The sequence below is a fragment of the Lissotriton vulgaris genome, chromosome 10, assembly GCF_964263255.1.
Source record: "Lissotriton vulgaris chromosome 10, aLisVul1.2, whole genome shotgun sequence".
Taxonomy (NCBI): domain Eukaryota; kingdom Metazoa; phylum Chordata; class Amphibia; order Caudata; family Salamandridae; genus Lissotriton; species Lissotriton vulgaris.
Genome location: NC_141698.1, coordinates 25,963,668 through 25,991,025, shown reverse-complemented (window position 1 = coordinate 25,991,025; position 27,358 = coordinate 25,963,668). Strand labels below are relative to the sequence as shown.

At 48.3% G+C, this 27,358-nt stretch overlaps 1 protein-coding gene across 2 annotated transcripts in view; it reads left to right on the top strand.

Annotated features, from left to right (window-relative positions):
* The window catches only part of TFE3 (transcription factor binding to IGHM enhancer 3), a 137,280-nt gene extending 110,452 nt beyond the window's left edge, over positions 1–26,828 (top strand). For both annotated transcript variants that reach the window (XM_086940305.1, XM_086940306.1), the window contains exons 8-10: positions 8,193–8,268; positions 13,411–13,558; positions 22,366–26,828. In XM_086940305.1, coding sequence (XP_086796431.1) covers positions 8,193–8,268; positions 13,411–13,558; positions 22,366–22,758 — 617 coding nt within the window. In that variant the 3' untranslated portion in view covers positions 22,759–26,828. The remainder of the gene's footprint in view (positions 1–8,192; positions 8,269–13,410; positions 13,559–22,365) is intronic.
* The last annotated feature ends 530 nt before the right edge of the window (positions 26,829–27,358 follow it).

Sequence of the window (27,358 nt, the reverse complement as noted above, 5' to 3'; positions counted from 1 at the left end):
CGCTGGCCACCAATGTTAGACGGACCGGGAGGGTCGGCCGAGGATAAGGGGAGAGGTCTCCGGGGAGAGCCGTCTCCAGCGATCGTACAGACAAGTAACTTCCCCCCCACAGACGGACACCACACCAGGTTAAGGTTTAACGATACTTTATAAGCAATTCTTTAGGTACGGTGAGATGATACAAGGAGGTCTGGACTCAGGGGTCCCCTCGATTCTGGTCTCTGGATTGGGAAAAGGGTAGCGGGACAGTCTTGTTACCGATAGATGGAATAGCTCTCAATCCTCGAGCTCGGCGTTCTAGGTGGACGGGCCGCGGCGGAGCCAGCAGGTCCCGAGATGGACGAAGGAAGCGACGGTCCGCGGCGGAGCCAGCAGGTCCCGATGAGGATGGTGGTTACAAACGGTCCGCGGCCACGCCAGCAGGTCCCGACGACGATGAAGGTTTACGAAGGTTGCGGCAGCGCCAGCAGGCAGGACGATAGTTCGCAAGGCAGAGCTACGGCAGCGCCAATAGCCCGTCAAGGATGAGTTCTTCTCTGCGTCTCTCGACTCCAAGATACAACTGCCTTCCTACTCTGGAGCTCCCCCAGTTATAGGGCTGGGGCCCTTTGATGTCCGGACCCTCGCACTTGGAGGTCGGGGGGTCCGGGATGAAGGAGTCCAGACACCCAGCAGGGGGGTGGAGCCAGCGCCCGGGGAGATTTGGGGCGATCGGTACCTGGCGGGGGAGAGCCATCGACACCTCTTTCTCCCATTGACTTGCCAAGTGGTCCGCTCACCTCCTGGGTGGATGGTGGTGCCGGGATGTCTGAGGCCTGGCCAGGCCCAGGGTTGGGGTTGATCGGGGGCCACGCGGCCTCGTGGTGGAGGGTCCAAGATGGCGCCCAGGCTGGGGGCGCGGGCCGGTAGTGGATCGGGCCCACGAGGTCGATATGTTCAGAGGCAAGGGTCCCGGAGGGGACGGAAAACGTGAAGTGGTGGTGTGTGACACTTGAGGGGCCGGGCTCGGGCCTGGTCGGGCAGAGGGGGAGCGGCCCTTCACGTGGCCTGTCCAACACTTACCCATGCTACATAGCGACTATCAGGGTCCGATCCCTCCCGACACCCTTACCCATGCTACATAGCGACTATCGGGGTCCGATCCCTCCCGACACCCTTATGCATACTACATAGCCACTATTGTGGTCCGATCCCCCCTGGCACTCTTACCCATGCTACATAGCGATTATCGTGGTCCGATCCCTCCTGACACCCTTACCCATGCTACATAGCTACTATCGGGGTCTTATCCCTCCTGGCACTCTTACCTGTGCTACATAGCGACTATCGTGGTCCGATCCCTCCTGGCACTCTTACCTGTGCTACATAGCGACTATCGTGGTCCGATCCCTCTTGACACCCTTACCCATGCTACATAGCAACTATTGGGGTCCGATCCCTCCCAACACCCTTACCCATGTTACAAAGCAACTATCATGGTCTGATCCCCCCTGGCACGCTTACCCATGCTACATAGTGACTGTCGTGATCCGATCCCTCCCGGCACCCTTACCCATGCTACAGAGCAACTATCGTGGTCTGATCCCTCCTGGCACCCTTACCCATGTTACATAGCGACTTTCGTGGTCCGATCCCCCCTGGCACGCTTACCCATGCTACATAGTGACTATCGTGGTCCGACCCCTCCTGGCACCCTTACCCATGCTACATAGCAACTGTCGGAGTCCGATCCCTCCCAACACCCTTACCCATGTTACAATGCAACTATCATGGTCTACATAGTGACTATCGGGGTCCTATCACTCCCGGCACTCTTACCCATGTTACATAGCGACTATCGTGGTCCGATCCCTCCTGGCACCCTTACCTGTACTACATAGCGACTATCAGGGTCCGATCACTCCCGGCACTCTTACCCATGTTACAAAGCGACTATCGTGGTCTGATCCCTTGTGGCACCCTTACCCATGCTACGTAGCAACTATCATAGTCCGATCCCTCCTGGCACCCTTACCTGTGCTACATAGCGACTATCGGGGTCCGATCCCTCCTGGCACCCTTACCCATGCGACAAAGCGACTATCGGGGTTCGATCGCTCCCGGCACTCTTACCCATGCTACATAGCAACTATCATGGTCCGATCACCCCTGGCACGCTTACCCATGCTATATAGCGACTATCGGGGTACGATCCCCCCTGGTACCCTTACCCATGCGACATAGCGACTATCGGGGTTCGATCGCTCCCGGCACTCTTACCCATGCTACATAGTGACTATCATAGTCCGATCCTTCCTAGCACCCTTGCCCATGCTACATAGCAACTATCGGAGTCCGATCCCTCCCAACACCCTTACCCATGTTACAAAGCAACTATCATGGTCCGATCCCCCCTGGCACGCTTACCCATGCTACATAGTGACTGTTGTGATCCGATCCCTCCCGGCACCCTTACCCATGCTACAAAGCAACTATCATGGTCCGATCCCTTCTGGCACCCTTACCCATGTTACATAGCGACTATCGTGGTCCGATCCCCCTGGCACGCTAACCTGTGCTACATAGCGACTATCATGGTCCGATCCCCCCTGGCACTCTTACCCATGTTACAAAGTGACTATCGTGGTCTGATCCCTTGTGGCACCCTTACCCATGCTACATAGCGACTATTGTGGTCCGATTCCCCCCTGGCACCCTTACCCATGCTACTTAGCAACTATCCTGGTCCGGTCCCTCCTGGCACCTGTTACCCATGCTACTTAGCAACTATCCTGTTCCAATCCCTCCCGACACCCATACCCATGCGACATGGCGACTATCGTGGTCCGATCCCTCCTGGCACCCTTACCCATGCTACTTAGCAACTATCCTGTTCCAATCCCTCCCGACACCCATACCCATGCGACATAGCGACTATCGTGGTCCGATCCCTCCTGGCACACTTACCCATGCTACATAGCGACTATCGTGGTCCGATCCCTCTTGACACCCTTACCCATGCTACATAGCAACTATTGGGGTCCGATCCCTCCCAACACCCTTACCCATGTTACAAAGCAACTATCATGGTCTGATCTCCCCTGGCACGCTTACCCATGCTACATAGTGACTGTCGTGATCCGATCCCTCCCGGCACCCTTACCCATGCTACAGAGCAACTATCGTGGTCTGATCCCTCCTGGCACCCTTACCCATGTTACATAGCGACTTTCGTGGTCCGATCCCCCCTGGCACGCTTACCCATGCTACATAGTGACTATCGTGGTCCGACCCCTCCTGGCACCCTTACCCATGCTACTTAGCAACTATCCTGTTCCAATCCCTCCCGACACCCATACCCATGCGACATAGCGACTATCGTGGTCCGATCCCTCCTGGCACCCTTACCCATGCTACTTAGCAACTATCCTGTTCCAATCCCTCCCGACACCCATACCCATGCGACATAGCGACTATCGGGGTCTTATCCCTCCTGGCACTCTTACCTGTGCTACATAGCGACTATCGTGGTCCGATCCCTCTTGACACCCTTACCCATGCTACATAGCAACTATTGGGGTCCGATCCCTCCCAACACCCTTACCCATGTTACAAAGCAACTATCATGGTCTGATCCCCCCTGGCACGCTTACCCATGCTACATAGTGACTGTCGTGATCCGATCCCTCCCGGCACCCTTACCCATGCTACAGAGCAACTATCGTGGTCTGATCCCTCCTGGCACCCTTACCCATGTTACATAGCGACTTTCGTGGTCCGATCCCCCCTGGCACGCTTACCCATGCTACATAGTGACTATCGTGGTCCGACCCCTCCTGGCACCCTTACCCATGCTACATAGCAACTGTCGGAGTCCGATCCCTCCCAACACCCTTACCCATGTTACAATGCAACTATCATGGTCTACATAGTGACTATCGGGGTCCTATCACTCCCGGCACTCTTACCCATGTTACATAGCGACTATCGTGGTCCGATCCCTCCTGGCACCCTTACCTGTACTACATAGCGACTATCAGGGTCCGATCACTCCCGGCACTCTTACCCATGTTACAAAGCGACTATCGTGGTCTGATCCCTTGTGGCACCCTTACCCATGCTATGTAGCAACTATCATAGTCCGATCCCTCCTGGCACCCTTACCTGTGCTACATAGCGACTATCGGGGTCCGATCCCTCCTGGCACCCTTACCCATGCGACAAAGCGACTATCGGGGTTCGATCGCTCCCGGCACTCTTACCCATGCTACATAGCAACTATCATGGTCCGATCACCCCTGGCACGCTTACCCATGCTATATAGCGACTATCGGGGTACGATCCCCCCTGGTACCCTTACCCATGCGACATAGCGACTATCGGGGTTCGATCGCTCCCGGCACTCTTACCCATGCTACATAGTGACTATCATAGTCCGATCCTTCCTAGCACCCTTGCCCATGCTACATAGCAACTATCGGAGTCCGATCCCTCCCAACACCCTTACCCATGTTACAAAGCAACTATCATGGTCCGATCCCCCCTGGCACGCTTACCCATGCTACATAGTGACTGTTGTGATCCGATCCCTCCCGGCACCCTTACCCATGCTACAAAGCAACTATCATGGTCCGATCCCTTCTGGCACCCTTACCCATGTTACATAGCGACTATCGTGGTCCGATCCCCCTGGCACGCTAACCTGTGCTACATAGCGACTATCATGGTCCGATCCCCCCTGGCACTCTTACCCATGTTACAAAGTGACTATCGTGGTCTGATCCCTTGTGGCACCCTTACCCATGCTACATAGCGACTATTGTGGTCCGATTCCCCCCTGGCACCCTTACCCATGCTACTTAGCAACTATCCTGGTCCGGTCCCTCCTGGCACCTGTTACCCATGCTACTTAGCAACTATCCTGTTCCAATCCCTCCCGACACCCATACCCATGCGACATAGCGACTATCGTGGTCCGATCCCTCCTGGCACCCTTACCCATGCTACTTAGCAACTATCCTGTTCCAATCCCTCCCGACACCCATACCCATGCGACATAGCGACTATCGTGGTCCGATCCCTCCTGGCACACTTACCCATGTTACATAGCGACTATCGTGGTCCGATCCCCCTGGCACGCTTACCTGTGCTACATAGCGACTATCGGGGTCCGATCCCCCCTGGCACCCTTACCTGTGCTACATAGCGACTATCAGGGTCCGATCCCCCCTGGCACGCTTACCCATGCTACATAGCGACTATCGGGGTTCGATTGCTCCCAGCACTCTTACCCATGCTACATAGCGACTATCCTGGTCCGATCCCTCCGACACTTACCCATGCTACAGAGCGACTGTCGGGGTATGCTCCCTCCTGGCACCTGTTATCCATGCTACAGAGTGACTATCGGGGTACACTCCATTTTGGCACTCATTAACTATGATGTGTAGTAAATACAGGGGTAAACTGTCTCCAGACACCCCTCACCTTTCTCACACATTGGATATTGGGGTTTGCGCACTCCTGACATCACCTTACCCTTCCAACACAGTTTGTATGAAGTCACTTTTTCTACAGTGAGTTTTAGCGTACCCTCCCTCCGAAAACCTCTGCACCTTTCCCAAACAGTATCGTACCTAACCCCCCACCCCCAATGCCACTTCTCCTTTTCCACCCTGAGCAGAGGGTTTTGCTTCTTCTTTCTGACACTCTTTCCCTCTCCCCGTGCAGTGGGATATGGGGGTGGGGGGGGGTAGCTCTGTCCTGATGTGCCCTAGCTCTGGCTCTCAGCTGCTGTCTGTTTGCAGACCTCCTCCTTCCGCCGGGCCCTACTCTTACCATACTTTACCCCTTCCTATCTCTCTGTTCCTAAAAAAAGCTGTTCCCATCTAAGTGCAGAAGGAATTGAAAACAGCAAATAGAGCCCAAACGTCTCTTGCATCTACTTGTTAGAGTACAGAAAAAAATATACCTCACTCTATGAATACTACCACCTTTGGTTTCAGTTCTTTACTCCCTGACCTTCTGGTGAGAAATGTTTAGCTTCTCAGGGTGGGTGTTGCTCCTGCACACCAGCAGGTGGCAGTCATGCTCAGACACCACTGTCTGCTGTGAACGTCACACTCTTGAGCCGATATGGGGGCCAGCCTTTGGTATCCTGGGGTGAGGTTCATGCAAAAGTAGAATTCCACACGCTTTCTTAATGATATATTTGTCCTGAACCGTTAACCACAGTCTGCACATGCCCACCTTCCATGGTCTGGAAGAACCGACTACGTAAAAGACTGACAGTGTAAGTTAGCGCCATGATGGATTCAGGAAGTGTGGTACTGCGCGAGTCTATATATAAGGGTGTGCGAGATGTAGTCCAGCAGCTCTCTCTGCCTTAGCAGCCAGACCTACTTATTAGCCCATCCTTCCCTCCCAAAGGTTTTGTACAGTGGAAGTGTTTTTTTAAGGGATGCCCACAGTGACTCGAGTGAATGTTGTGTAGTGTGGGCATGTCCCCGTACACATCACATGGCTAATCTTAGGCACTGCCGGGATTCTCTGTACCGTTTGAGTGGGGGCCTTACTTTACTTTTCCTCAGTTCCTCTATGTCATTGAAGTATTGAGGCATGTTATTTCTTCATTTATTTATTTTATAGTTTTATAGAGCGTGAACCAGACCTGTGAGGGTATCGGAGCGCTTTACATGATTAAGGGTGGTATACAAAAGAGTTAGGGGGGGAGGGAACCAATTGGGTAAAATAGGTAGGTACATTATACAAGAAAAAAGCACACAGTCTAAAGTCCCGGATACATTTGGGATAAAAAAACAGATAGATCCATTATAAACGAAGGCACGCAGTCTCAACTATTGGGTGTGATGCCCAGGAGTGCAGGGTAGTTATTATCCGTAAAAGCCCTGGATAATACCGAAGTGGTGGGTGGAACATGTCGCTGAGGTGATCCAAAGAATATGGATTTTGACATTTAATGTAAGCGTTTAGTAGTATTAGGCTTAGAACCAGGTTTTTATCTTCCTTAATAATTAATATAATTTGGAATTCGGGTCAAGTTTGGTATTTCATTTCATCTAATTTATTTAAATTTAGAGTTATTACACTATAACTTCAGTTTACTATTATTTACCTTTAATTAGTTTAGAGTAAGGACTAATATTTAGTATAATTAGACTTAGGATTCGTAATAATTTAATAACATTTCCTTTAATTTAATCTAACTTTTAATATTAGAATACTGTTAACTTGATATCATTAAATTAACATTATTTTCAGTTAATTTAGGGTAGGGTTAGGATTAGTAGCTAATTCATTTAATATCATTTAATTGAATTCAGATTTTGGTATTACTTAAATTTATTCTAATGTAATTTGAATTATTTTAATTTAGGGTTAGTATTAAATATACTAAATTTAAATGTCATATAAGTCTAGTATTGGCTTAATGTAAAACATTTATTTTAATTTCATTTTGCAGAATGGTTAGTACTGCTTTATTCAAATGAAATTAAAAGTATTTACATCAGGATAGGTTTAGGATTAGTAACAAAAGAATTAAATGTAATGTAAGTTTAGTTTATAATTAAAATGACTGTGATTAAAAACTGGATTTAATTAAGGGCAAGTGTTACCATCAGGGTTCTTTAATTTATTCAATTTACTTTAAAATAATTAATGGTTAGATTTAGGGTTCATATTAATTTAATGTATTTTCTTCATGGGTAGGTGCAAATAAATATTATTTCATTTCCTTTAGGTTTCGGGATAGAGTTATGGTTAGGGTTTAGGTACCGTCTACGATTGGGGTTAGGTCTAGGGTTATGGATAGAGGTATGAAGTGATGGTCTGCTGAAGTAATAGTGACAAGGTAATGGTACAGGGAAGTAGCGGTGGTGGTCGTTATTACAACCAAAATATGTGGCTTTCAGTGAATCCTGTATCCTCTCACTGGGAGACCCTCAAAGCTGCTATGTGGGATCCTTTTTGTGATTTTTTTACTTTAACACTCTCAGGTTTCTCAGTGTTCCCGCATCAACGATGCCCACTTATAGGACAGACTGCATTAGTTCATCTTCCTTTGGTTTTGCTAGTCTGGCAATATTTGCTGTTTTTGTTTCTTATGGGAAAGAGTGTATCAGCTCATCTTCATTTGGTTTTCCTGGCCTGGTACTAATTACTGTTTTTGTTTCTTTTTGTTTTTGCCACAGTTGAACGGCGGCGACGGTTTAACATTAACGACCGAATCAAGGAGCTGGGCACTTTGATCCCAAAGTCCAATGACCCGTAAGTTTCACCGGCAGTTTGACCACTGCGCCAGTCTGAATGCCCAATCCTGCTTTCCGCAAGTGTGTCACTTCGTATGTTCGCAGAAAATATATGTAAGGCAGGGTTTACAAAGGTAATGGAGGGCGAGGAGTACTGTAGGTAGGGCCACTGGAATTATGTGATTGCATGGCTGCAGCGATTTTCACACAATTATATATTTGCCACTTAATCCATCATCTGCTGCATAATTTGCAGATTTTACCAAAAAATGTGTTTGTTTCTAGCTCAAACGGTTCAAAAGGTACTAAGAATGCAGCAACACATGTTGCCAAGCAGAGGAAGGCCTTTGCAAAGGTTAACTGGTCACCTTTCTGGAGATTACTGTTATATTTGGGTGTTAAACTGGTACTAATTTGATGCAACTAATTACCAGGAAGTGCTAACAAGTTTAACAAGCTTATGGGCAAGCTTTTGCCTTTGGCAATTGGGTTTGGTTGGTGAACGGGAAGGCGGGTGAGGTTAGAGAACGGGAGGACGGTTGGGGCGGTGAGCGTGAGGGCAGATTGCTGATGAATGGGTGGGCTGTAATGTCATAAGAGAAACTAAAAAAAGAAAAGTGTACAAGAAGCCACTCAAAGAGGTAAAAGTTTTAAAATGGTGATTATTTTGGCATACTATCTCCTTACATACACAAATAATTGGCAGCTGTGAAGGGCGCCAGCTGAAACATGCCTCCAATATTTGTGACTGTACTTTAGCATGCTGCTGTAAAAAAAAAAAAGGCCTTTGCTATAACATTTTGAAAGTACTTATTCTTTTGCCTGCATCCAGCGTGCTTTCCGGGTGCATTTGCATGCACTACTAAAAACAATTGAAATGTTGTCACATGTAAACACGGAAGTAAACAATGGCCGACTGAGGCAGACTCCCTCTCCAAGACTGAGCACCGTGACGTCACAGCATCTCAAGGCTGTGACGTAATGCAGTGACGTAAATGCAGAGAATAATAGCATTTTGCCCTCCCTGTTCAGGATCGTGGGTGGGAATGGAATTCCTATACAACATGTATTCTATATTTCTAGAGACAAATTCACTGTGCTGTGTGCACCACAAGAATAGTCAAATCCAAGATATGAGTATTGGAAAAAAGAGAAATTTGCAAGACTTAGATAGATAGATAGATAGATAGATAGATAGAGTGAGGATGATAGATAGATAGATAGATAGATAGATAGATAGATAGATAGATAGATAGATAGATAGATAGATAGATAGATAGAGTGAGGGCGATAGATAGATAGATAGATAGAGTGAGGGCGATAGATAGATAGATAGATAGATAGATAGATAGAGTGAGGGCGATAGATAGATAGAGAGATAGATAGATAGATAGATAGATAATTTGCAAGCCTTCTTTAAGTATTCGGTATAGTGTCTTATGCACAGCTTCCCCATTGGTACATGGATGGACATGTATGTATAGTGCACCATGCAGCTGGATTCACCTCTAGGCGCTTTCTGCATCTAAAAGAAAAAGTTGTGGGCAGAGGTGGGTTGGTCTACGGATAAACTGGGAGGACAGATAATTCAGTGCCTCAAGAAGGCCTGCAGGCCTGGACTGATGCAGTATATAGGGACTTGGAAAACAACCTCAGAACCCAGGATAGCGTTTTCCCTACTATATAGGCACATCTGAAAGCGCATGAGGGCATCTTGGTGCTGAATAACAGATGTTTATTGTTGGCCACTCAATGGCACTCCTCCAAAGGGGGTGGTGCAGGCGCTGGGACTTGAACCAGTGACAAGGCGTTCAAAAGTAGATCCCCGGAGCGGATGCATCAGTGTCCTGGCCTATAATGCATACTGAGCACTGAGTGTCTGTGTTGGGCCCCAAAATCTTTCACCTCCCTGTTGCTGCGTTCAATCTTGCGGTCAGTGAGTGCTGATGAAAGTCAAATATCACGTGGCATGCGCAGTGCGGCCTCGAGGTTTGTCATATGTTTGGTTCCAATGTTACATCGTATGTGTAACCAACCCTTATTTTTGCAGAAAATGGAAATGAGGGCAAAAAGTTAAGTCATGTGCCCAGGATTACACCATGTGGCAAAGTTGGGCTTGTTGCTCACATCTCCAGATTCTATAACCTAGTACTGAGCCAATGGGAACTCTCTCCCCTCTGGGGAGACATAACACAAACTTTGTCACTGGTTGAGACACGCTGAGCTATTGAGGACTCATGAGTTACAGGTACCTCCCACATATCAAAGGCCTGTGGCTGGCAGTCACATGTCAAGCAGAGCCGGGGCCTATCCAATCCCAGCTCAGCCTGACATGAGCAGAGGCTGACAAGTGACTGTCACGTTGTTGACTCTGTCCCAGCTCTACATGCCTTGGGCGATCAGACTGTTTCTGCTTATGTCGGTCCCACCACAGTGGCCCGGGGCTCTAACTCGCCCGTTCACTCACTTCCTTAAAGGTCCTGATGAGCAGCAGCAGACCGTGTGAAAGTGTTTTCACATGTGCAGACCCCTCTGTTTCCAGTTATCTGCAAGCTGTCAGTATTCCAACGCATTAAACCATTACCGTAGCGCCTAGATGGCATTCAGTTAGCACTGCGCTACTCCACTACAAATACTTTCTGAATAACAGCTGGCGATATTTTGGTTTGGGGTCTACTGTGAAGGCTACAGACAGCGCAGAGACCCTGCCGTGCCTGGCCCTGGCTCCGGGGATGGCAAATGCTTTGTGGGTCACACATGTTCCAAATGTGTTTCAGAATCCAGATGTGATCCTGTTCCTTCGCCCTGGCTATTGGCACAGTTGAGGCCCCACAAGCGCCCCTTCCCATGCCATTTCCCTCCAAAAGAAATGTAATTGCAGCCCTATTAATCCAGGGGTGCGTTCGTTTAGTTGCAGAGTAACTGATGTGTAGCTATTTTTCAATATGGTTTCCTCTATATACAAAACGTTATCAATTAAACTGATTGTCACCCAAACTTCAATTAAGTAACGTAATAGAAAACACACAGTAAGGAGTCAATCCAATACTGTTAAATCTTTCTTCCACCCACCATTGAATTTGTTCAGCCTGATTCTAATGCACGATGAACACCAGATATATGTATGTATAGCCTACATATGTGTATAGCACCAACACTGTGTCTTAGACAGCTTTAAGCACTACAGTGTAGCAATAATGCAAAACATGTAAGTGTATTTTGTGATTGGGTGAACTAAGGTTCAGGATTTTGTTTTTGAAATCGCTCAATTGTCCTGCATCCGGGCAGCTTCCAGGCATTGTACACATGTGAAATACCAAACAAATCTCAAGAGTCCGGGAAGCACAGCGAACAGAAACACAAAAACTGTAGAATACGAAGACTACACATTTACACGTGCAATTATTGTTTACATAGCGCACACAAGTCGGATTTAAGGCAGCTTCGGGGCGCTTAGCGACAATATAAACGCAGAGTCGTACAAACCACACTAACGCAGTACACAATGTACAGACCAGTGGCGAGCACTGGGTGTTAAGTGTGCCCTTTCAAGCATCTCATATTCATTTATTGATGTATGTAGAGCCCAAGTGCTTTCTCACACCAACCTCGGACCGCCAAGGACTCTTACAGAGCAGAAACCAAGCCCACAAAGTCACCGTGCCCTGCCCTTCCCTCCCACACTGCTGAATACACTCTCCCTACTGTACACACAGGTCCGGGTTAAAAAAATCCGAACTAAATAAACGATCAGAGTGGGCGATCTCTGTCGCTCTAGTGAGAGTCGTAAAAAGTCAGATTTATCAGCCACTTCCTGGAGTGCAGCTGCCACCTTTGTTCTCGTTACCAAATGCAATCTCCTCGAAGGAGCTCTATGCCGCTGCAGCGGAATGAACATCAGTGACACGCAGTCTTAAGGTAGCGATGTTTCTGCTGCAATCAAAATGTTCCCTCTGAAGAACAACACTGCTCTATCAGGCTAGGCCAACACTAAATCATCTTACGTGCATCCAAGCAGCATCAGGCTTTCCAATCAGGACGGCCAGCCCGATCTCTGGCCGAAGAAGTTACAGCTTTAATAGCAGAGGCAGTGCTCGGTAGTCATGGCAAGGAGGAGCTGCTGCTGGCCTTCATGGGCGCCACTCCAGCTGCTGTAGAGCTCAAAAGCGCACCCATGTTGTAAATCCTCTGTGCGTTAGAGCAGCTTTGCTAATGACATTAACCGATGTCCAAAGCACTACATGGAAACCTGATAGAACAACTGTTATAATCTTAAAACTGTCTTTTCAACAGCATTGGACAGAAAATGTTAAAATAAACAGTGACGCGGCGGTAGGTGGGGGCGGGCATGCAGCACTTTGGAGGAGGTGGGAGGGGCAAATGCTGTGTTTAAGTGCAAGCAGCTATGGCGCCAAAGCTGAACACAGGCAAACAGTAACACGACCAGGAAACAAAGTAAAAAATAGTCTCCCAAACAGCAGATAAACGATCAAAGCATAAAGATACAGTACTTGGCCCTGCTCCTTGGGGGGAAACGAACGACAAAAAGGAGGGACAAAGAGGAAGGATTTACCACTAGCACGCAAGCATTTTTGAAGGACAAACTAAATAAAATAAAAAAACAATGGGCGGGATGTAAGCCCACAAAGTGTACACAACAGGTCTCAGAGGCATCACTTAATAATTACAAACTAATAAAGCATTACTATCACAAAATGTGCTGCATAATGGCACATAATTGGCCTTTTCTTGCCGCATAATTTACTCAGCTCTCATGCATAATTTGGCCCTCCAGTGCCTCATAATTCCAGTGGCGCTGCCTATAGGAGGTGATTTTTATTAGAGGCTAGTAGTACCTTTTAGGAGCCAATAAGGGTATATGAGAGTCGATCATACCTGTCATGTGACTGACTGACCCAGGCAATAGGCATGACAACCCGATATGTGGATGATTCTGCAACATTGCTGGCAAAGTTTCAGAGGCGGCAGCCTGACCTGACTCCTCCTCCCTCTTTCAGAGGTGTCCCTGCTGTTCAGTACTCCTGTGTCTTTGGTTAAAGAGGAGGGTGTGTTGGGTTTTTGAGATAGCGGGTATTGCTGTTGCGTCCAGTGCCCAGCCTTGCCTCCCTGAACCTCTTCTGTTTTTTGCCCCATGCTACAGGGAGATGCGCTGGAACAAGGGTACCATTCTAAAGGCCTCAGTAGACTACATCCGTAAGCTGCAGAAGGAGCAGCAGCGTGCCAGGGACATGGAGATGCGTCAGAAGAAGCTAGAGCATGACAACCGTAGCCTGGTGCTGCGCGTACAGGTGAGGAGGGCACGGTGACGCATGCATGTAACGAGGGCATGGTGACGCATGCATGTAACGAGGGCATGGTGACGCATGCATGTAACGAGGGCACGGTGACGCGTGGAAGTAACAACGGCATGGTGACGCATGCATGTAACGAGGGCATGGTGACGCATGCATGTAACGAGGGCATGGTGACGCATGCATGTAACGAGGGCATGGTGACGCATGGAAGTAACAACGGCATGGTGCTGAATGCAAGTAAGGAAGGTGCTGCTTCTGTGTGTAGTGGAAGCAGTGTCTAGTGCAGAGGGCAGAGATGGTACTCGAAGGCAAAGAGGCAACTCTAGCTGCTTGTGTACGTAGCTAAGGGTCAGGTATATGTGAGAGAGGTGCCTGATTCTAGGCAGGCAGGGAAAGAGCGTCTGGTTCATGCCGATAAAGCGGGGACATGTGCGGAGTGTGTGGGGAAAGTGGTCTCCGTTGCTGAAAGTGCCTGTAAAGAAGGGGTCTGCACTGGGGATGCAAGTAAAGCGTGGGCTGGTACCACATGAGATGGATAGAGATGGGATAGAATTGCGCATTCACGTAAAGGCGTAACAGGTGCTGTGCATACACACAAAGAAGACTCGTGTAGATAAAGTGCGACTGATCTTCAACATGGAGCTCAAGAGTTGGCATGGGCATGGTCTGCAGGTGAAGAGGGACTGGTGGTGCATGTGTCTCTAAAGGAATGCTGCCTTTGCACTGGTAGGTAAAATTGGGTGGGAGGGCCTTACGGCTATTACCACAAGGAAAGAGGGTAGGGGGCGACAATCTTGGTGACTTGTACTCGAAGGGATAGTCTGGGGAATGCGGAAAGTAGATTGCGAAGACTTATGCGGAAGGATCCATATATATATTTAACCGCTTCGCCGCATGCACATTCCGCCACGGTGCAGCTGAATTTGACATGTGCGCAGATCGGACGACGACGCCCCGCCCACCGTGACATCGGACAGCCGGGGGGCGTCCGACGCATGGAAGCGGTTACCGTATTTTCCGGCGTATAAGACGACCCGGCGTATAAGACGACCCCCTACTTTGCCTGAAAAATTTTAGGTTTTGTGCTATACTCGCCGTATAAGACGACCCCCACTTCCAGCGCAGTCCAACGCAGTCCTGCATAGCCATTCCGAGAATGTACCGGTATTTTGAACTTACCGTATTAGTCTAGTCCTCCTCCCTGTGGGTGAGCAGTAAGGCTTTATCAGTGGACAGTGTTACCTAAGCGTTTATTTTACAAACTCAAAGACTGAACTCAAACAAATTGGTTGTATAAACAATCTTGCTTTACTCGCAATATTTTTATTTAGAACCATATGAAAAACTGTCACTTCTGAATATACCGGTACGGTACGGTAAACATAAATTAGTGCATGAAACAGTGCAAGTGGATTAAACTTCCCATAACTTTCCATAAATCCAAGGGATTTCTACAGGATTTACAACGTTCCCTTTAAAAGCCTTCAAAATCCTCCTCTTCGTCATCTGATCTCATAAGTAAGTCAATGAGATCTTGTGGTACATCTGTAAGGCAGTCATCGTATGGATCTGGTACCAATTCCGTATCAGATGATGTGGTCTCTTCTTCGGCATCCTCTTCACCTTCCCACAAATAGTCGTCCTCCATACCATCTAATGAATTTGATATGCCACACTTCTTGAAAGACTTTATTACAGTTTCTGCATCAATGTCGTTCCAGGCCTTTATAACAAAGGTGCACAAAACATCCAACTGTGGAGCACGCATGTTTCCTCCTTTTGTGAATGTTTTTTCACCGCTAACCATCCACTCATTCCACTGTTCTCGGATGCGATCTTTAAATGGCTTGTTTAGGCACACATCCAGTGGCTGCACCAACGATGTCAATCCTCCAGGTATAACTGCAGCATCTGTTTTTAGTCTTGCCAGCCTTTGCTTGGTGCTTGGAGTTAAATGAGCCCTGAACATATCCCACACCAGTAGACTACGTCTTTGTAGAAGTCCACCTGGTCGCCTGCTCCATACATTATCAAGCCATAGCTTTACCCCTTCTTCATCCATCCATCCTTTCTCATTCACATGCACAAAACAACCAACAGGGAACTTGAGTTTCGGCATTGTTTTTCTTTTGAAAATAACCATTGGTCTCAGCTTTGCGCCATCAGCTGTGCATGCTAGTACCACTGTGAAACTGGACTTCTCATGTCCTGTTGTTTTTATTAAAATTGTCTTTTCGCCTTTTTGATGGACAGTTTTGTTGGCAATCATATCGAAATTCATTGGAGTTTCATCCATATTTCCGATGCTACTTAGCGCATAGCCATGTTCATTGCGCAGCCTAATAACGTAGCGATGGAAGCTATGCATTTTGGCATCAAGATCCGCAGGTAATTTCTGGGCAATTTTTGTCTTTTGCCGCAATACCAGATTATGCCTTCCCATGAATCTGGTACACCAGGATACAGTGGCCTTAAATCTGTGGCTGAGATCTGGATTAGATTTGGCCCACTGAAGTGCAACCAATCGGATTTTATTTCGGGTCACGACATAACCGCTTTGCCGATGCTCGGCCACCATGTCTGCTACATGCTTTTCGAGTTCTGGCCAATGTGGGGTGCCTCTTCTTAATGCACACTTGCCCCTTGGCATACTCCGTAATGCTTTCTCATTTGCTCTCCAGGCCCGAACCATCTTTTCTGTCACTCCATATTGTCTTGCAGCAGCACAGTTATTATGTTCCGTGGCAAAATCCACAACTTTAAGTTTGTAACTGGCTTCATATTTCCTTCTTCTTGCCACTCCTGGAGCCTTGCTGGGTTCTTGACTGCCAGCCATTTGCACTGGATGCGCTGCTGGAGCCTTGCCGGGTTCTTGACTGTCAGCCATTAGCACTGGATGTACTGGTGCTGTACAGTATGAACAGGTGCAGAGACTGTCTTCAACACCACACGTACGGTACGGCAAATACGGTATCTGCTCACCAGACTGCCTTTCCTCTTCGCAACAACCAGCCAATCACGGCAAGTGCTCTACTGCCTTCGGTAACATTCGGGAACATTCTACAGTCCCCTTTCTATGGCCACGCCCATGTCAAGGAGAGAGGGGCGCGTGCCAAAACGTGCCAAACGTGCTAAACGTGTCAACACACCGGGCGCTGCCATCTTCGGCGCTGGCTGCCCGTTACCATATACCGTATTTCGGACGTCCTGCTGCCTCGTCCTGCTGCCTCGTCTGCCTGGGGATGTGCAAGCGGTTGGAGGCGCGTGTACAGCGGCAGCGGCAGTCGAGGTAAGACTCATGGCGCCATTTGCTCGCTTGTGAAGCGGTTTGACACCTTCGAGTGAAGTCCTTGCTATGAAAAAAACGCTCGCTTTCGATACTTCATGGCGCGGGGCCTGGGTGTGGACGTTGCCAGGGCCGGTGGCTGTATTTTTTAACATAAGGTGTGTTGTTTCTTGTTACATACGGTATTTCCTATTGTGAAGCGGTCTGACACCTTTGAGTGAAGTCCTCGCTATGAAAAAAAAACGCTCGCTTTCGATACTTGCACAATTCATGGCGCGGGGGCTGGGTGTGGACGTTGCCAGTGCCGGTGGCTGTATTTTTTAACATAAGGTGTGTTGTTTCTTGTTATTTCCTATTGTGAAGCGGTCTGACACCTTCGAGTGAAGTCCTCGCTATGAAAAAGCTTATGAAAACATACCATAACATTTTGTACCCGGCGTATAAGACGACCCCCGACTTTCCAGAAAATTTTAAGGGGTTAAAAAGTCGTCTTATACGCCGGAAAATACGGTAATGAAAAAACATGAAATATCACTGAAATAGGCCTGTTATGGCTAAGCACTCGCGCCATGCCCTTGCAAGTTATATGATACCATATTCATTGATGACATCTAGTGACATCACTGATGACATCATCACAGTGGCGGTTTTACCGTGGGGGCGTTTGGGCGCCGCCCCCCCTGTTTTCTCGCCGTGCGAGAAGAAGGCAGAAACAAATGGTAGTTATTTATTTATAACTACCATTTGTTTCTGCCTGCCCTTCTCGCACGGCGAGAAATCAGTCAGCAAACTTCCTCGAGCTCGAGCCTCAGGGCAGGGGGGAGTGGCTTGGGGGAGTGGCTTGCCCACTGTTGTGAATACGGACTGTTTGGACAGCCTGAGAGGCTGTCCAAACAGACAGTATTAGCAACAGTGGGCAAGCCGCTCCCCCAAGCCTCCTCCCACTCTCCGTTCTGCAGCATGCAGACTAGGAGACATGACGTATTTAGGGCAGCCGGCCGAACCAATCAGCGCCGGCTGCCATGGAGGGGAGGGAGGCTGCCTGCAGCCTTCAGTGACGACTGGTGACGAGGGAGGCATTCAAAAAAATCCAGGATGGCGCGCGGGAGTCTGCAGTCTCGGCCCTCGGGACAGGACTCGAGTCGAGAGCCAGAGCGGGAAGCCAAGCCAAGGCAAGTTTTTTTACATTTATTTTTATTATTATGAGGCAGTCAGTCCGATTTTACGCCCCGCCTATTTCAAATGTCACCAGCCGCGACTGCATCACCACTAACATCACAGAGGACATTGCTTCACAAAATTCACATATTACTTCATTAGAAGAATAAACAAATTGTTATACAATGAAATTAAAATACTAGTGTACTATATAGGATAACGGCAGAAGAGAGGCACCCAGAGAGAGAGGGAAAAAGAAACAGAAGGGACAGATGGAAAGAGAGAGCAAGACAGAAAAATGAGAAACAGAAAGAGAAAATAGTGTGATAGGATAAGGGGGGTTGAGAGAGACAGAGAGCAAGAAAGAAAGAGATAGGGCCTGGCATGTGGCCCACCTATGACAGTGACCCAACCCCCCACAGGTGACCAACTCCTTTCTGTGTATGGCCCACTACTGCTTGCAGAAGGAGTCGTGCAGGAGGGGTTGGCCGCAGCACCTGCAGCAATGGTTAACCATAGAAGCTCTGTGAGTTTTGTAGGTTGTTTGCAGAAGAGCTGTTTTTGGGAAAGGTTTTTGCTTTTTTATGTTTTTTTTTATTTTGCGGGTTTTTGTGTTTTTTTAACTTATTGACTAATTATTGTGGCAAACAACAAACAGCCGTTGTTTTTTAGCTGGTGGAACTTGCGGAAGTGTGCTGCCATTTACTCCTCACCAAGCTGCTTGTTCTGCAGGGAGTGTGTGTGAGTGAGGGTGAGGCAGAGCGTAGGTGTCTGGTGGGTTGTTAAAAGTGTATGCGGCTGGTCCTGTGTTGTTTAGGGCTTCGTATTTGTGTATGAGCAGTTTGACTTGGATGTGCTTGTGAATGGGGAGCCAGTGAAGCTTCCTGAGGTGCGGTGTGATGTTGGTGTGGTGGGAGAGGACAAGTATAAGTCTTGCAGCTGCGTACTGGATGGTCTTTCATCTCTGTAGGAGTTGTAACGAGAGTCCAGTGTAGAGAGTGTTACCCTAGTCGGGCCTGCTGGTGATGAGTGCTTGTGTGACGGTCCATGTGGTGTTCTGAGGCAGCCCTTTTATTTTTATTTTTATTTTAGTTTCTTCTATAGCGCAGGAATCAATCCCGTAAGGGTATCTCCGCGCTTTGCCAGCTATAGAGTTATCAGGTAGAGCATCCTAGGAAGTTAGATGGACAGAAATGCTTCTTGATAGAGAAGGGTTTTTAATGACTTTCTGAAGGACAAGTAGTTGGTGGTCGTTCTTACATCGATGGGAAGTTTGTTCCATAGGGCAGGTCCAACTGAGGAGAAGGCTCGGTCTCCTTGTCTAGATTTCTTTGTAGCAGGGGGTTTTAAAAGGGCTTGGTTGCTTGAGCGGAGAGACCTACTGGGCTGATACAGCTCCAGGGATTGAGATAGATATTTAGGACTTGCTCCATAAAGGCATTTGTGAACCGTGCAGCAGATTTTGAAGTTGATGCACTGCCGTATGGGAAGCCAATGCAGTTCTTTCAGCAAGGGCTTAGAGGGAGTCCTGGCTGGTGCACCCATGACCAGTCTTGAAGATCTTTTGCAGCATGCATAGGATGTGGAAGCAGGGGGTGCACACTGTGTTGATTTGAGCCGTCAGGTTGAGCTTGTCATCTAGGTTGATCCCTAGATTTCATGTGAGGTCTGTGGGTGTTGGTCCTAGCTGTGCCGGCCACCAGGTAGCACCCACGAGGAAGTCCTGTTTCTGAAAAACAGTACTTTCGTCTTATCGGAGTTGAGCTTCAGGCAATTGTTTCTCATCCTGTCTGCTGCCATTGTCCTGCAGTTGGTGAAGTTGATTCTGGTGGTGTTTGTTTTGTCCGTCAGGTAGAGGATGAGTTGGGTGTTATCCATGTAGGAGATGAGTGATGTCTTGTGATTGGATGATGTTGGCAAGCGGTCTCATGTATATGTGAAAAAGAGTGAGAGTGAGAGACGATCCCTGTGCGTTATTGCATGTCAGTTTCTTAGTCTCTGATGTGAAGGGTATCAGCCCGACCCTTGGGTTCTTCCCATTTGAGACCGGATCCCTCTATGACTATCTAGTGGATTCTTCTGATGAGGGTGTTATGGGATTCAGTATCGAAGGCCGCGGAGAGGTCGTGCAGGATGAGGGCCACTGTTTCACCTCAATCCACGATGTTTCGGATGTCGTCAGTGGCTGCGATGAGTGCTGTTTCGGTGCTGACGTTCTTTCTGAATCCTGGTTTTGTGTTGCCTAGAAGATGGTGAAGTTTGAGGTGGTTTGTGAGTTTCTTGTTAATGGCATTTTCAATCACTTTGGCTGGATAGGGGAGCAGGAAGATGGGTCAGAAGTTGCTCAGTTGATTTGGGTCGGTTAAGGGGCTTATTGAGAAGGGTGTTGATTTTTGCAAATTTCTATTTATCCAGGTAAGTGGCGGACGTGATGGAGGTGTTGTTGATGTGGGTCAGGGAGGTGCTGATTGGTGCTGTTCCCAGGTTACAGATGTGGAAAGGGCATGGGTTCGTTGGAACCACTGACTGGATAGTCCGCATGATTGCCTCTGTGTTATTTCTGGTGAGGGTTGTCCATTCGGCCAGATGGTCATCTTGGTTGGTGATGGGTAGGTTAGCGATTAGTTCTTCAAACTTAATCCACAGACAGTCCTTGAACTTGCTAGTGGACCAGTCACATATCAAAACAGCCAATATATACAAATGTGTTAATCCGTTACGCCCACTCAGCCCCTTTTTAGAAAAAAAGCTTCCTTCTCAACAAACGACCGAACTGAATTAAATGAGCAAAATATTATTATGCAAAGTTTGTTGTAAATGCATTCGTTCGAGGCATGTGGGCTGCTGAATTCATATCTGTGCATAGATCATTCATCTGTTTTGGCTGTACTTGCACGCAAAATTTCCAAAGAGGAGCTTAAGTGGGAGAACAAATCTTTTTTGCACACTCTCAACACCTCCCCACTTTTATTTAATTTGCACTGTACAAAACTGCTCAGAATTTGGTATGTTGGACCTTGGGTGACCACACTAAGGGGCCGATTATGATCGCGGACGGACTTGCGTCCGTCCGCGATCACTGAGGAGGAGGGGACGTCCGCATGGGCTGCGGAGTCCCCTCCTGTGCGATTAGGATGTGACCGCCACCCTGGCGGTCGCATCCTCTATTTTTAACATTGCGGCGGGTGCGGCTTCAAGCTGCACCCGCGGCAATGTTAAAAATGCAGTAATTGCATTTGCATGCAGAAAGAGGCAGGCACCTCGCGGTGCCTGCCGCTTTCTAAATACAAATGCAGGGGGGTACCATAGGTACCCCCCATGTGCACCCCCCACCCCCCCTTCACCTAGGGGGCCCGCAACGGGCCCCCGCAGTGAAGTTACACCTGCTTTTCCACGGCGGAAAAGCCGCTGCGGAAAAGCATGTTTTACATCCCATCCTAATCTGCCTGACGGTGTCTGAGAGACACTGTCACCAGATTAGAGCTTTTCCGCAGCGGTTGTAAGCCAGCCACGGCGGAAAAGCTGCGGACGGAAACCAGGACCCACCAGCCATCCTAATGTGGCGGTGGGTCTTTGGTCAGTCCGCTGCGGTTTTTCTGCATCCTCTGGGCCGGCGGTGGCTTCCGCCGGCCCCGAGGATGCGGAAAAACCGCAATCCTAATGAGCCCCTTAGTGAATGCTAAATTTGGCGCACATCTATACAAGGGAGCAAATTTAAAATTGTCATTTTATTGTGAAATGCGACTGAACCACCATTACTACATAGTGGAGAGGGCTACTGTTTAATATATATATTTTAACCCTTTGCGTGAGCACTATGCACTATCCCGTAGACCGCCTAGGGACCCCTACTCATGGATCACTTTCAGGAGAATAGAAGACAGATTGTTTTACATTTCCCAAGGGAGGGGAGTTTCTCGAAATACAGGGTGCAATGGAGCTGTGCGCGAGCTTGAAGATGTATGGGAGGCGGCCTCTCCACATGGCTTCACCTAAGTTAGAAGGAAGGAAGTGTGGTTATTATTCAGTGACCAAAAATGAAACATTTGAGAAAAAGGCTGACTGAGCAGTTCAGTGGAAGGGTGGAGATGGGAGGTGGGTGGTTGGGCTCTGGTTTCCTGTAGTCTTGTTTCTGACCCGCTGACCAGCGCGTCAGCGAAGCAGCCTATTGCCTTCTGACCGGCACCCCCTGGACACCATAGATTGCACAAGTGACCGTGGGTAGAGTAATGGACTGATGCCACAAGCAGCTACACGTGTCCCCCAGAGCGCAAGTGTCCTGTGTATACTGATTGATGTCTCTGTATTGTGCAGATTTTACCAATACTTAACTGATGTTCCTGTTGGGTTCTTTCAGGAGCTGGAGATGCAGGCGCAGATGCACGGCTTCTCTGTCCCGGCCGCTGGCGGACTGACATCCGCCATGGTCAACAGCATCCTCAAGCAAGAAGACGCTCTGGAGGAGCAGGACCTGTCGTATGCATCAGGCCCACCCCAGGGACACCACTTGGACCCCTCGGGTAACCTCGACCTCAACACCCTCCACTTTGGCAACCCGCTGGGAGATCTCATCGACCCCGGAATGACCTTCCACCTGGGCATGACTGCGGACTCAGCCATAGCGGACATTCTGATGGACGATACGCTCTCGCCTCTAGGTGCCTCTGACCCGCTGCTCTCCTCTGTCTCGCCTGGTGCCTCGAAGACATCCAGCCGGCGCAGCAGTTTCAGCATGGAGGAGGACTCGTGATGAGAAACCCGCCAGGGTGTGTGGGCGTACCACAGTGGGAATGATTGCAAGTGGGCACTAGAGTGCACCTACCAGGACTAAAAACACCACCCTAAAAAAAATGGATTCTGGAACCATATGAACGCACGTCAGTGGTTCTTTCCAACTACAGCTTTGTGGTGTTTCCTTTTATACACTCCCTTGATCGAAGAAGTCCTTCTTCTAATACTGCTTCATTCCCAAGCGTGCACTTGTGGGTCAACTACCCTCTCTCCAGGCATCGTTGCATTGCTGACTCTCTACCCATGCTTGATGTCAGCTTCCAAATCGCAACGCCAGGCACACGTTGGGCAAGAGAAGCGCTGAGAATGGATCACACTTAAGCCCTGTTTGTGGGGTGCGCCACAGAAGTGGATGCAAGAGCACGGAGCAGTTCCCCATGTGGGTGAATATGTGCATGGACTGTAGACGTCCGCATCACTAGTCTGCGTCAGCGGCAGCCGGCGGTGGCCAGGCCGCCATCCGGGACATGGCCAACTCTCCTGGAGAACATTCTGCCTGTGTCTTCCCTCAATGTCCTCCCCAGTATTCACTGACTAATGTTTTCGACTGTGTTATAGCTTTTGAATTGCGCACACTCACTGTTCCTCTTCTGTCCACTCGCACTGTCTCACTTGCTTGTAGCCTGCTTTGGTACTATTTTGTGGGGATCTGCAGTACATGTATGCTTCCTCGTTGTCGACCATTGACCCCCACATGTGTATTCGCACAGGGCAAGTCTGATCTCCCTTTTACTAAAATGTGAACCTCCATCTGGGCTTCCCTTGGAAACCTGCAATGGGCACCTGCCGTTTTGAGGTATTGCAGAGTGGCCTGTGGGGGCAGCTTCTGGGTGTGACTTCATTTTGGTGGTTATGGTTGTGACCTACAGACTTCAAGGGTCACTGGCAGAGAATTGGCTACTGGCCTTTCCCCAGGCCACAGATGGATGAATCTCACTGAACCCCAGCTGCTTTCCATGCCAAATTGCAGGGCATTTGCAGTGCATCCTGCTGGGATCCTTGTAAGCCTGCACCAATGTGCAGTAAAGGCAAAAAGTTTTTCCGCAAAAACCTGTGTCCTTTAGAGCTACAAGAATCCAGGGGTTGCACTGAGAAAGGATTGATGATGGATAACATAAATGACCAAGGCAAAACTCCTTCGGCCTCGCCATAACTGCTTTGCTTGGTGTGACTTGTACCCAGAAACACAGTGTATAAAGTTAAAAGTTAAGCACGGGGAGTATCATTGTGTCAAGGAGGCTTCTTCAGGGTAATAGTGCCGAAACGTGTAGTATAGTGGAACTTTTCCAGAGCATAAGTGCACAACCCAGGCCCGCTCTGTTTAAAATGTGGCACATGGCCACGGGCAACACTCCTGCTCTTCCTGGTGAAGAGAGGCTGGAAGGATGTTATAGGGAAATATATCTACGCATATAAATATATATATAAATATATAATAGAGACATAGCTTTATGTTGGCATTTATGCAGAGATGGAGGTAAATTGCCTTCAGGTTTAGTTTGTTTTAACTCCTCAAGGAATGCCGGACAACACAGGATTCTGTCTGTGGCGTTAGTTGGTCGCCTCTCACAGGTTATGGCCCGTTTCAGGCAATTAATTCTTTTTTGGCATTTCTGTTTTTAGAAAAGGGGAGAATTACTGAAAGACCAGTACTTTCTCAAAGAAAGCTCACTTTACTCCTCCATGTGATGGGGAAGCGTGCCGGTGACAAGGATACCCTGAGTCGAAACGGCTGAAAATACACCCAGACTAGTTTTTTAAAAAGTTTTTAAAAAAATGAAAATTATGAGGATATGTGCTGAAATTTGTACAGCATTTTCATTATTCGTATCAAATATAGACGTATGTATGTAGGTACATACATATTCTTTAATTCTGTATATAGTTCTATTTTAGAAAATCACTCCAACACTGTGTTCTTTAATGTCTAAAGAGCACACCAGGTGAAAATCCTATTCTTAAACCCTCCTCTCCCAAAAAAGGCCACTCTCCTGCCCTTTCTTAATGTCCTTACGAGAGGTAACCACGCGTCAAGCCTTTCAGGGCAGGTAAGCGTTAGATGCTACAGCCAAGGCAGAAATTTCCAGGGCAGTGGAAACTGAAAGAAATGGCTTCTTGAGATATCGGCTGCTTTTTTCAGTCTGCACCGGGAATCCTCGCCTTTGGTGCAGCCTGTTACCCTTATGTGAATTTGTGACTTCATGGTGGTGAGGTCTCTGTCTTCCGCTGACATGAAAGGAAGGGGAGAGAGTGGGCATTTCCCAGATAGGTGCAATGGTTGGTTTCAACCAGGAGGTGTTTTAATGGTTAAAAAACAGCCCAAAAACACTGCTGGAGTGATGTGTTGGTGAAAAGTTTGGACTGCACACTGTCTCACTATGTGGCTAAAAGTCATATGAGATGTCAGATACCCCCTTTAATGCTAGCCTTTACACCGGTGAGGAGATACTTACCCACAAAGCTATGGGAGTAAGGCCTCGCCATGCAGTCCGTTGCATCCTATAAGTGGAGGGTGTACAACCATCTTTTCGTGACCCCACATCTTACATGCAGTGACTCTGAGTCCTCTATGGAGGGAGACCCCATATCCTACTTTTGGGGGCATAGTTTCCTGTGTGGCAAGGACTTGTATGCAGGATCTACGTCAAGGGGGATGAGCCTTCAAGCCTTTTGTGTTTAAAGCTGCAGCTGTATGTGTACAGAGTAGGGTCATACCTATGTATGTCCTACAAATCGTGTGAGGCGGCCTGTGGTGGAATTCCTAGCCTCACAGTGTAATGGCCTTGCACACTACCCTCACTGGTCCCTGCACGAGGCACCTCACAGGCCTGTATTTTGCATCTCCGCACCTCTCTGATTCTTAGGGTGAGAATCCTTTTCACATGCACACCTCTCCCGCTAGGTTGGAGCCACAGAAGGGTGAGGGCTGGAAAGATCTAGATTTTTGTGGCGGCGCCTGTCCATCGCTGGGACTTCAGTTGCCCCTCTTGTGTCTCCACCGGCTCTGCTCCTTCTCTGCCTAGGCCGAATGACGATAAGTTGACTGAGTTTTGATTTCCGCTGGGTTCCGGGTAGGGGCGTAAGGGTCCGCCACAGAAGGCCTGAATTCTGATTGGCTTTTAGGAGAGAAGTGGCGGGAAGAGGGTGGAATGGATGTATGCAGGCACTAGCTTAAACGGTCTCCAAGCGTGGCCTAGGACCCGTAGCGCGTCCTGGTCTGGTCCCGCCCCGCTCACAGTGGGCAGTTATAACAATGTCAATCACATGACACCGTCAGTTATACCAGCCTCTAATATGTCGCTAGGGTTGGAGGCCAATCCATTATATGTCAGTCTAGCGCCTGACTTGACTCGCTCTGTGATAGACCGCCACTGACATGTCGCATACATCTTCGCATTCCTAGAAAGGCCCATGGGCCCCCAGTTTAGAGCATCACTTGCACCACCGCCCCTATGGGGTATCCTATTAATTATTGACTCCACCCTTTTACCCACTCCTGTTCTCTTCTGCCTGCATCACTCCTGTCCTGTTGCATGCTGGTGTCTTGCAAGACGGTTTAGGTGGGCAGAGGTTTGTTCTATTACATGGGGGTGTCCAGCGAAGGTGCGCGGTGTCTCCACCCTGTTGCCTACCAGCGGACACTTGACATTGATAGGCTGGTTTTGCTAAGAAGTGTCTGAACCAGTGAGTTTTTTTCTGTGTAATACTTTTTCTTTTTTTAATTAATTAAACATTGGCCTCCCTTGGCAGTGTTTTTATTTCTTTTTTAAAGATAGAATAATGTTGTTAAATATCTTTTGTGTCGACGTCCAAATCCTCTGTGTGTCGTCAATACAAGAGGGTGATTTCTGTGTGGGCTCTGCCCCCGGCACCCTTCCTTTTTCACATTTACAGTTTTTATCAACTCACAAAGTACACACTAGTAGTAATTGTTTTGTTGTTGTTTTTAAAATGCTTTTGTTCAAACCATGTTCATATTTAATTTTCTTTTGTATTGGGCGACTGGGATAAAATTCTTGTCTTGCTCCACTTGCTTGGTGTTGTTTTCTTGTTATTTGTTTTTGCTGGGAATGTCGGGGTATGGAGGGTGGGAGTTCATTCTCATGTGACATTTAAACACATAAAGTGGAACTTGATGTGAACCATCATACCCACAGAGACTACGCACTTTTCTGCCCATCCAACACACTCGGCCCCATCAAGGTTTCAACTTTTCATCTGACTACTCTGTACTATTGCTTCAGTGTGAGTGCTTTGGAATGTAGTCTAAGAGCTACAGGGTGCAGTGTGAGTTGTCTGTGGTACATTGTGGGTGTTCTGGGTGCAGTGTGAGTGCCCTGGGTGCAGTGCGAATGCTCTGGGTTTAATACGAGTGTTCTTGGTGCAGTGTGAGTGCTCTGTTTGCAGTGCGAGTGCCCTGGGTTTAATACGAGTGTTCTTGGTGCAGTGTGAGTGCTCTGTGTGCAGTGCGAGTGCCCTGGATTTAATATGAGTGTTCAGGCTGCAGCGCGAGTGCTCTGTGGGCAGTGCACGTGCACTGGGTGCAATGCGAGTACTCT